At 45.2% G+C, this 12,008-nt stretch overlaps 1 protein-coding gene across 3 annotated transcripts in view; it reads right to left on the reverse strand.

Annotated features, from left to right (window-relative positions):
- Nucleotides 1–12,008, reverse strand: part of osbpl3b (oxysterol binding protein-like 3b) — a 152,906-nt gene that overhangs the window by 94,801 nt on the left and 46,097 nt on the right. For all 3 annotated transcript variants that reach the window (XM_079504542.1, XM_079504540.1, XM_079504541.1), the window contains exon 2: nt 5,083–5,285. In XM_079504542.1, coding sequence (XP_079360668.1) covers nt 5,083–5,178 — 96 coding nt within the window. In that variant the 5' untranslated portion in view covers nt 5,179–5,285. The remainder of the gene's footprint in view (nt 1–5,082; nt 5,286–12,008) is intronic.

Below are 12,008 nucleotides of genomic sequence, written 5' to 3' on the forward strand. Positions count from 1 at the left end.
CAGAGCTGTGTTCGTATCTGTAAGGAAGACTACAGACTGTGTGGAGTTTGCATGTTCTCCCCGTGTCCCCTAGCCCATTCTTTTGGTGTTTTAAACTAAGCATTTTGTTATACTTTAGCTATTGAAAAATAGCAGATCTACAAGCTCATAGCGCGCCACCGAGTGGCGCGCTACGAGCTTGTAGGTCTGCTATTTTTTAATAATCGTGAAAATGCAGCACAAATCTTTGAATATATATTCTTTCAGAAGACTTGTTTTTTATTTCGACGTCAGGCCTAAATGGGCTAGACTAGAGTAAGTACTGTGCCCTCACACAAAAAACATGGAGTAATCCTGGCCGGGCCATGCAGGGTTAGCCTGATGGAGGGGAAAGGAACTGGTTGGGTGTTCCTTCCTTCCTTCCACGCGCCGCTACGTCCTACCGGGGAAACTCCCCTTCCCCCCCCCCCCCCCCCCCCCCCCTGTCAGGTGACAAGAAGCGGCCCGCTCACTCCTCATGCATTGACGGAAGCATGAGCTCAGTTCGGGGCTCTCCCCAGGTTGGCAGAGGGAGAGGAGCGCCCAGGATAGGATTAAAAGCTTAGCCAGTATACCGGGTGAAAAATGGGTTACAAAAACCGTGGGATAAAAATGTAGTAAAACGAAAAAGGAAGACTACAGCTTGTCGGGTGGAAACATTGTAAAAACCATAATTATTATTATTATTATTTTTATTTATTTTTTCTTGCATTGTGAGCTTGTAGATCGGCTCTAATTTTGTGCGACACTCTTGTATGATGAAGTAAGGCATTATTAACTAATTCACAGAAAAAAACGTTTGTGTTTTGTGTCCAGAATCAGGCTAGAGATGAATCATCTCAAATGTAGTTGGTACGATGCCAGTGGAGGTATGCATTGTTCATCTTTACCAATTCATAGCTAGATGACGATCACTTAATTTCCTATTGGCTGCGCCCTAGGTCCACAGGTAGCAGAGATAAGAAGGGTTTTTTTGTGAATCGTTAGTGAAAAGTATTTTTCAGTGTGTGTTTCATTTGTTGGATGTAGCAGCCAGTGAGCCAGTCTGCTGCCTGGTGGGTATCAAGACTGATTGCTTTCCATCCATTATGTCTTCTGGTTAATGCGACGCTAATGACAGTCTGCTGCTGCTACAGATAAGACCGGAGGGGCTGAAGACAAACACTAGAGAAGACAAATGCTAGTTTTCAAACATTTAGCTGCTTGGAAAGCAACAACTATATGGCTGGGCATGCTTGTACAAATTTACGTGAGTGAATGTGCTTGCTTGAGTTGTGTGTGTGTGTCAGAGCCTTCTATTAGAGAGAGTTGCGTCAATGAGGGGGGGCAGAAACAGCGCCGGGTTCAGGGCTTTGTCAATATTCGCCAATTGAAGGCTATATAGAAGACCTTGCCTGATGAACCGAGGTCCCGCAACTCTCCAAGGCTCTGGTGTGTGTGCGTGTGTGCGCGGGTGTGTGTGTGTGTGTGATACTTTAGTTGTGTGAGAATGTCAGAACTTTCTCATGTAGCATGGATACATTAGGACAGCAGGTTTCAAAGTGGGGGACGACATGGGGGTGCCACGGGGGGAATTGAAAAAGAGAGAGAGAGAGAGAAAGAAAGAGCGGAAATGATTAAGAAAACATACCGGTATATACAACAGTATAAAAAATATTAAATTAAAAAAAAAACTAAAAATTCTAATAGAAAGATCATTTTCAATATCAAAATATCGTGCAACATTTTAAAATACCGTAGTTCAACTAGCCGATCTACGTTGACACATTGTGAGCTCGTAGATCAGACATTTGAATTTTGAACTATTTTAAAATGTTTTTCAAAATAGTACAAAAATGGCAAATAATAAGTTTAGGGATGAGGGCCAAGGGGTGGTGCAAGCACATACTGTAGGCTATGGATATTTGGGGAGTCCTTCTTGGCATGCAAAGGTTTGGGAAGCCCTGCCTTGAACACTGCGGTCAGCGCTGATCACTCCGCTGGTCACAGTCATTGGGCCTCATGCGCCAACCGTTCTTAAGAAGTTCTTAAGAGGAAATTTGTTCTTAGACCCACTTAGGAAGTTTTTAAGAAGGTTTTGGGATCCCTCAATCTTTTCTTAGCTGTGATTTGTTCGTAGGTAAGAACAGAATCTACGCACACTGTGGAGCACTCTTAGGGTGCCTTTTTCGTTCTTAAGTGCAATCTGAAAACATAAAGGAAAAACAGCGCCATCTGCATGATGCTCAAAGTTTGGTCTGAGGACCTCAAGGGGTCCTTGAGGAAGTTCCAGGCAGTCCACAGCAAAATATGGAACATTTACCACTTTAATCCCATTTTATACTTTGAAAATAGCCAATCTACAAGCTCACAAACGCGTCCCATTACTGCCCATGTTGAGCTTGTAGATCGGCTATTTTCGAAACATTTTGATAAATCTTCAAAACATTTCCCTAGCAGAACATATTTTCATATGGGGGTCTGCAGAATGCATGTCAATTTGGGGGTCCTTGACATGAAAATGTTTGAGAACCACTGGTTTAGAGTTCACAACCTTGAAATATTGAAATTTTCTGTTCACTTCAGTACCTCCACAGTATTATTGGAGTCTGGTGTTCCACCATATTTAGACTTTAGTTTAGGTATTCTTGACTTCACTTCACTGTATTTCTATGTGTGAGGTCCTGTGATTTCTGTGTGCTGCAATCACACACAGGTGTGACTGCAGGCAAGGCCATGGAGTCATGCAAAACCACACCCACCTGGGTGAACACAGGTAGGAAAGTGAATTCCCAATGCCTTATATGGGATTGGTGGGGCGGTTCCCTATGGTAATTAGGATGTTAATTAGGATATGTGGGGCGTCTACCTATGATCATTTGAATGAACTGGCACACCCCTTCAAGTTACGAGGATTTGGATTCATCATCATAAGAACATGCTTACGAACAATTCTGCCTACTTAAGAACGTTTCATGAATCTGACTGGACTTCTTAGGAATTCACTTAGGAAGAAATGTAAGAGGAAAAGTTAGGAACTTATTGGCGCATGAAGCCCATTATGAGCCACGACCGTTGAGCCCGTTCTACTCCATGGCTCTGAGACATGGACACTTTCAAAGACATTAGAGAAACGGCTGGATGGCACTTACAACCTAGCCTGGTTAATAAACCAGACCGAATCAGCCGTTGGCACAAAAAAAAAATTGCCTGCGAGCGGATTAGGGTCTGGCGAGGCTCAGTAGCACGCCTCTTTCCTACAACCGAGAACAGGTCGGGCCAATCGGGACACGGTATGCAATATGGGCGGGCTTTGGTACAGTGACGTTCAATGCTTGAGACCTTTGACTGACAGTAGCTCTGACCAATTGCGTCGAAGAGAAAATGTTTGAACCCGCCCCCCGGGAAATGAAATCCAAGTGGAGCCAGCCCAGACTAATATACCGCGACAGTGTTGTGTGATATTAGTCTGGCTTATTAGCCAGGCTACTTACAACCGCCTTCTAATGAGAGCGCAAAATCTGTCTTGGAAGAGCCACCCATCGACTAATCTAATATACGGCAACCTTCCCAGTGTTTCTTCACTAGTCCGATCCAGAAGAACACAGTTTGCCGGCCACTGCTACAGAGCTGACAATGAGGTTATATCTTCCCTTCGTCTCTGGAATCCTGCCTCAAAGTAGACCAGAGGTACGAAAACTGTCGTTCCCTGATGTCATCGCTATAGGGACACATGCATCAGTACGCAGGAACTGGGGATGGCAATGAAGGACTGGATGAAAGTCTGGCGTGGCATTGTGAAATCCACGATCTCGACCCGCGGTCGAAAAATGATGATGATGAGCCACGCCGGACCTTGTTAAAACCAAAGCCTCAACGAGCGGTCAGAACGCTTGACCTCGGGGTCACCGTCTTCCCATGCCTCACAGTGGATTCCGTGAGGACTCAGACACAGAGAATGGCTTTGTGAACATGAAGGGAAAAAAAAGACGGACACAGAAACTCAGCTAATGAAAAAAAGAACACAGAGAAACTGAGAATGGGGTCTAAGGCCGTCCTCTGAACCGCACGGCGGGCAAGGCGATCCGTCTGTGACACCCGAGAGCCTATCATTGATTTAACACAGAGCGGAGCGTACTGTATGATTGAGTGGCCTGACTGCTCGTCACCGCCAAGCAAGCGTGTGTGCGTGTTGAAGTTTAAGATGAAGTACGTTTCAGTTCATATCTCAAATAGAAACTTGAATGAAATCAAAGTTTGTCAAATTAATTACAAGATGCTGCAGGTGCCTAACCACTCCAACTATAACAACTATATACACAACAGTGTGTGTGTGTGTGTGTGTGTGTGTGTGTGTGTGTGTGTGTGTGTGTGTGTGTCCGTCCATCCCCATGTATGTATGTTGAGTACGGCAAATTCGGCAATACACGTTAGGTGACCTAACGTGTCACTGTTGAGCAGGATCGAAACAGGATCGATAATTGGCCCCAAAAATCTGGCATCAGTTAGGCTCTGTGTGTGTGTGTGTGTGTGTGTGTGTGTGTGTGTGTGTGTGTGTGTGTGTGTGTGTGTGTGTGTGTGTGTGTGTGTGTGTGTGTGTGTGTGTGTGTGTGTGTGTGTGTGTGTGTGTGTGTGTGTGTGTGTGTGCGACTGTGCGTGCGTGCGTACGGAGTCTGTAAGAGGCATTCCTTACCAAGGTGCCAAGTACCAATGTCTTAAGAATGCTATTATACATCTTGGTTACAAATGTAAACTGCTTGTGTTCATTTTTGGAAACCTCAGTGATGTCCAGAAATCAGTTGTGGGAGGCCTGCAGATTGCAGGAATGCCCAAAAAGGCATTATTCTGTTCAGTCTCTGTAATAATTGGCAGTCGCCATATATGGACGAGCCGATGCTTCCTGTACCCGTGATCTGTATCCTGAAAGACTGAAGTTTTCCAAGATTGTGCATCCATCTACTAATGTGTTCAAGAATTTCTTGAACGTGAACGCAAATAAAGATGTTATGTGTGTGCACATGTGCGTGCATGCGTGCGTGCGTGCGTGCGTGCGTGCGTGCGTGCGTGCGTGCGTGCTCCAGTTACCTGCCGGCTGTCATGCTTTGAGGAGGAGCTGCTGTTGCTTCGGGACGGGGAGGAGATCTTGTGGGACATGGCGGAGCTGCGTTCCTCAGAGCCCATCTCGGTGTGTGTGTGTGTCTCTCTCTCTCTCTCTCTCGCTCTCCCTGCTGGAGCCGTTTGGTGAGTGTTACTGTGGGTCTGGACCGGACCCCACACACATTCCCTCACTGTTTAGAGAGAGAGAGAGAGAGAGAGAGAGAGAGAGAGAGAGAGAGAGAGAGAGAGAGAGAGAGAGAGAGAGAGAGTAAGGGAGGGTTAAGATAAAGGAGTATACAATACACACAGGAAGCAGTGGTGGAAGAAATACTCTGATGTTTTACTTGGTTCGTTTTAACAATTTGTGTGCCCAAGACGTCCACAGACGTCCTGGGAATTACCGCTATGCGGTGCCCAGGACGTCTGTTGACGTCTTTAAAAAAATATATAAACAATTTTGAAAATGTTGAAAGGGCACACACTGCGGGAACCCCTTTTGGTGTTAGCATTATGTTATGATTTAGCTATTGAAAAATAGCAGATCTACAAGCTCATAGCGCGCCACCGAGTGGCGCGCTATGAGCTTGTAGGTCTGCTATTTTTGAAAAATCAAAGAACGACTGACATAGAAACATAGCTTTTTCAGAAAACTGGATTTAAAAGAAAGTTTTAGAATCTGATCTCAGGTCAAAATGGGTTAAATTCAAGGACCCCCATAACTCTCAGAGACCTGCAAGGGTCCATTTAGAACCCCCTCAAGCAACATTGATGGTCCCTGCCTGGACCCCACTTTGAGAACCACTGCTAGAAGTAAAAGTACAGCAAATATATTGTATTTGCATTGTAAAATACCACTCTATAATCATTATTATAAGTACAAAAGTATTGGCATCAAAGGTGTACTCTGAGTAACGGCCGTAAAAGTGACTCATTATGCAGAACGGCCCATGCATTTCACAATGGTATTATTGGATTGTAATTAGCAAGGCATTAATGTGCTCATCCCTTTAATGTTGCAGCTGGTGAAGGTGGGGCTGATTTTAATCACATTATGTGCTGCTTGGCAGCTTACGGTCATAATCTACTGTACGATAACATAATCATTTATCAGTCAGTGTAAAGTAATTAGTAATTAAAGCCGTCGAATAATAGGCCTGAGCTGTAGTGGAGTCGAGTTAGAGGAAATGGAAATCCACTGAGAAAAGTAGCCTACCTTAAAATTACAGTACTTGAATAAATACTTAAGTTACTTTCCACCCGCTGAGAGGGAGAGAGCAAAGACATACGGTACGAGGGAGAAAGATGATAGAGAGATAGAGAGAGGGGGAAGAGGGAGAGAGAGAGAGGTGAGAGAGAGTCCTGTTCGTTTTGATAGGAAAGCCTTTTAGCAGCCATGATGAGTCAACGGAAAACATTGGGTTATTTCAGAGTGCTATCACTTCACATACACAGCTGAGACAACTTGTTGTAAACAACAGATGATTAAACGTCCTCAGCAAGCATTCCACACTAGGGAAGGGACGATAATCGTTACTATCGTTTTATCGTAACACTAATTGGCTTTTTGTTGAGCTGCAAATTCAGCACCACTGGTGTTTTACGCATTATGTTATACTTTAGCTGTTGAAAAATAGCAGATCTACAAGCTCATAGCGCGGCACTCGAGCTTGTAGTTCTACTATTTTTTGAAAAATCGTGAAAATGTGGCACAAATCTTTAATATATATTTTAACTCACTTTTTTAACTCAAATCTTTGCTCCTGGGGGGGTCCCTGGAACAACATATTTTCAGATGGGTGTCGGCAGCCAATTACATTATTATAGTTTTGGGGTAGAAACATAGGGTTTTCAGAAAACTGTCATGATTTAGAAGACATTTTGTAGAATCGTTCTCAGGTCTAAATGTGTTAACACAAATCAATTAGCCAAAAGTAGGCGAACAAACTCACAGCGTGTTGCAATACAACTCCATTTGGGCGAACGTTCCCCCAACAATAGGGATACTGGGGGTTTAAGTTGAATTATTTGTATGCCAACTATGTATATCTCGTAGATAAAGCTTTATATCAAATATGAATAAACGGTTTAGCTGAAAATCAACTTTTAACACTGGCCCGGTTGCTATAGGCAACGCACCAGGAAACGTGTGCGCGCATCCCATAAGAGTCCCATACAATACCCCCAGCACCAGGAAACGTGTGCGTGCATCCCATAAGAGTCCCATACAATACCCCCAGCACCAGGAAAACGTGCGCGCGCATCCCATACAAACCTCAAAGAACAAACAAACAAAACCTGAAAAGAATCGGAGATCCTACATCGATCCGTGATTTCTAGCTAAACAAGAGCTACCCACTGAAGGTCACATACATTATCTAGCCAAACAGAGACTGATCACCAGCTGCAGTGCATGAGGATCAAATTAATATGAATAGGAGGGTGTGTGTGTGTGTGTGTGTGTGCGTGCGTTATTATGATTTGAATAATAGTTCTCTAAGCCTATTACGCCTGATTCATATTTGGTTATGTGCTGGTGTCGTGCACAGACCTACAAGCTCACAACGTGGCGCATCACTGTGTGTTGTGAGCTTGTGGATTGGCTATTTTCAATCAGCTGTCGGCTATTTTTACACACACACACACACACACACACACACACACACACACACACACACACACACACACACACACACACACACACACACACACACACACACACACACACACACACACACACACACACACACACACACACACACACACACACACACACACACACACACACACACACACACACACACACACACACACACACACACTCCAATCTGCCCTCTCACAGGCTGGACCAGTGCCACGTACTATGCCGTCAGCATTTGGAACGCAGACAGTGGCGTTTGATGCGACTCCACCGGCACCGTGCTGACAGGAAAAGAGAAATGATGGCACGCCGTTACAACATGCGTCAGCGTGGCGTGGAGGACACACAGACCACACAGAGGCCTCACAACACGCCGTTACAACATGCGTCAGCGTGGAGGACACACGGACCACGCCGTTACAACATGCGTCAGCGTGGCGTGGAGGACACACGGACCACGCCGTTACAACATGCGTCAGCGTGGCGTGGAGGACACACGGACCACGCCGTTACAACATGCGTCAGCGTGGCGTGGAGGACACACGGACCACGCCGTTACAACATGCGTCAGCGTGGCGTGGAGGACACACGGACCACGCCGTTACAACATGCGTCTGCGTGGAGGACACATGGACCACAGAGAGGCCTCACAACAGGCCGTTACAACATGCGTCAGCGTGGAGGACACACGGACCACGCAGAGGCCTCACAACAGGCCGTTACAACATGCGTCAGCGTGGAGGACACACGGACCACGCAGAGGCCTCACAACAGGCCGTTACAACATGCGTCAGCGTGGAGGACACACGGACCACGCCGTTACAACATGCGTCAGCGTGGAGGACACACGGACCACACAGAGGCCTCACAACAGGCCGTTACAACATGCGTCAGCGTGGAGGACACACGGACCACACAGAGGCCTCACAACAGGGAACCAAAAGCATCCCCTCGCCTCACTGCAGTGTGAAGACAGCCCAGGCTGTAGTCATGGACACTATAGAGGCGGTGTTGTTTTCGTCGACTAACACCAAGACGAAAAGTGTTCGTCGACCACCTTTTTTCACTGACGAAAACTAAATGGAAACTAAATGAAAACTAAGCTACGATGACTAAAACTAAGACTACTGTACATATATTATTTCGTCAACAGATAAAAAACGTTAGGAAGGGACTAGTGGACAAGAGATCCACTATACGTCATTTTACACTTGGTTGCATGCAGAAAATAGCCGATCTATAAGCTCACAATGCGTCGCAGCAAGTGTAAAAACAGTCATCACGACGGCATCAAGGCCAGCCAAAATACATTTTAGTCGACTAAATCAACTATAGATTTAGTCGACTAAAATCCTATGATATTTAGTCGACTAAAACTAGACTGACACTAAAACATTCCAGGTGACTAAAACGTGACTCAAACCAAATGTAAACTATTCACGAGACTATGACTAAAACTAAAAATCAAAATGTGCTGCCAAAAACCAACACCGTGTATAGGAAGTGGTCACCTCCAGCCAACCGCAGGGACCACTTCTTCATGGCTCGTCGCATGCACAATAACAACACAGATGGGGTGTCTGGCTGCCTGCTGGCTCAGCTGGGGATGGCAGCACACTTCCAAATGAAGTGGAACGTTTCTTAGGCTTTGGCACATCAATCAATCAACGAGAACTAAATGAACTGCGGAGCACGAATGTAGCGTCTTGCATCTCACGAGATTTTCTAACAAGCGTGAACACCACAAACAGAGAAACATTGTGTGTGTGTGTGTGTGTGTGTGTGTGTGTGTGTGTGTGTGTGTGTGTGTGTGTGTGTGTGTGTGTGTGTGTGTGTGTGTGAGCTGGTCAGTCTAGGCCGGGGCAATCTGAGAATCCCATCTGCAAATATTCGGGAAAACAGCGACCCCTGTTGTTCCTCGGAATTTGCGGAAGTCAACAGTCTGTCTTGGGAGACTAGTCTATAGTAGCCTTGCCGAGCCATGAGGCCCATAGGGCAGGAGCCTATCTCCTGTTTCTGTAGCGTGAGGCAGCTTGATGTACACGTACACCCCCTGGACATGACGCTAGTATGTCGCAGGGACTTACCCCCAATCCATCCCTTGACGCCGAGTGTCAAGCAGGGAGGCACTGGGTCCCATTTTTACAGTCTTTGGTATGACCCGGCCGGGGATTGAACCCCGACCTCCCAGTCTCAGGGCAGACACTCTAACCACAAGGCCACTGAGCTGGTTCTTGACTAGTCTATAGCGGTGCCTAAAACACAACATGAAAAAGGTCAGGCTCGCCACTTTCCCCGGGGCCCAAGTTGTCCCAAAAGGACAATTATGGTTTAACTTATTATTATGGTCGCAAAAATGCGAGCTGGATAAGTGATGATGACTGACTGGAGTAACAAAAAACCCAAAAGAGCCAAGTTGAAATGAATGAATCTTCCCAACCCGCTAACTCACACACATATGCTACAAAATATCAATTAACTGACTGAACAAAACAAACAAATCTTGGGTGGTGGCCAGTTGGGAGAGGAGAAAGACAAGAGGTGCCCCTGTGGATGGTGCCAGTGTGGTTTGGGTCTCCTTGTAAAGAAAACCTCCATGGTTGGTAACCACATAGGAGCTGGAAGTTACCCCTACAATCATTCTGGATGGAATGACACAGCCAAACAAAGGTAAGATATTTCACATGGATGTTTCAAAGTATACATCCATGAAAGATCTTGTTTGATATACTATTATTGTCTGCTAAAACATGTCTTGCCTGTCACATAGTATGATGATTTGCAGAACTGACAACAGACTTCAAGCTCCAAGGTCAGATAGTCAGCTGACGAGTCGTGCTGAACAAACTATCCACTTGACCGTGACGGCGTGACCGTTCCGCTAATTCGCACACCAATCACGCTCACACTCAACAACTAGAAAGGTCGCAATTTTAAAAAATTGCAAAGTGTGGTTGCCGCAGTGGCTTACATATGCCCCTCCCACTGATATTGCCAGCCAATTGCAATGTCGCGTCACCCCTGCGATCATGCGTAAGTAATTCGGAGGGGATTTATCCCCCCAAAAATCATGTTTTTGCGACAAACGGTTACATTTCTCGCATTTGCGGCGCCCCCTATGGATGAAAATAGAATTGCTTTTGGTACTTGGTTGATTGAACCACCCGCGACATGTGATTCAAATTTGGGATGGATTGGACCTTTCGTTCGTGATTTATGGCATTTTTTGTAAAATAGGCCCCTCCTACTATCTTCGGACGACGATTACGGCCGAACGATACGCACTACCAAAATTCTGCAGTTGGTGTTTTAATCGGATGGGTCCGGAGATCAAGTGTGCCAATTTTTGTGAGATTTGGACAAAATCTGTAGGAGGAAGAGCCAAAAGTGTGTTTTGGATAAAATTCAAAATGGCGGAAAATCTATCATGACGCAAAAGGGCGTGGCCTATATGGAGAGATGCGTCATGACCCAAGAAATTCAGGGAATTTTTTTATTTTATTTTACGACCTACGGTTCAAGAGTTATAAGCCAAAACGTAAAGTGGGCTGTTATAGCGCCACCATGAGGCCGACCGATAACATTATAAGTTAATTAATTTTAGTAATTATTATGAACCTCCCCTCCAAGTTTTGTAACTATAGCCCTTACAGTCTCTGAGGAAAAAATACTTGAATGTGATTTTTCGCACTTTCCCATTCATGTCAATGGGGAAATTTAAATCACTAATAAATTCATATCAATTAAACAATACAACATTTCTCTTAAAAAAATACAAGCACAACCTTCCCGATGAAGCCGGTCAATTTGAGATATGGCTCAAGTGCGTACAGTCAAAACAGTGGGTGGAGTAGTGCATCAAACAAAAGACTAATCCAGTGGAATAATAATAAAGTGTTACAATTACAATAGTCTGGTTGCCCTTTAGGGCAACCACACTAACAAGGCTGTTTTTTATGTGACAGCCCCCTACTGGTGTCCCGGAACCCCCCACCTGGCTCTGTTCTTCTGTTATGAATCATACTGCTGGTTCTGTTCAGACTGTATCACCGACCGCCCAGGTGGGATTCATCACATGATTGCCCCCTGCTTTGTCCTGCAGGCTACAGCATGGGGGGGGCTTACGCTAAATATACACTTATTGCATTAGGTAAACTGCTAATAATGATACTAACCTTGACAAAAGTGGCACTGACTAAAACACAAGTATGTGTTTAATGCCCCCCGCCACCCAAAAAAAACAAAACATAATCATCAGGTATTATGATTATACTAG

Source organism: Electrona antarctica (assembly GCF_951216825.1).
Source record: "Electrona antarctica genome assembly, chromosome: 6".
NCBI lineage: Eukaryota > Metazoa > Chordata > Actinopteri > Myctophiformes > Myctophidae > Electrona > Electrona antarctica.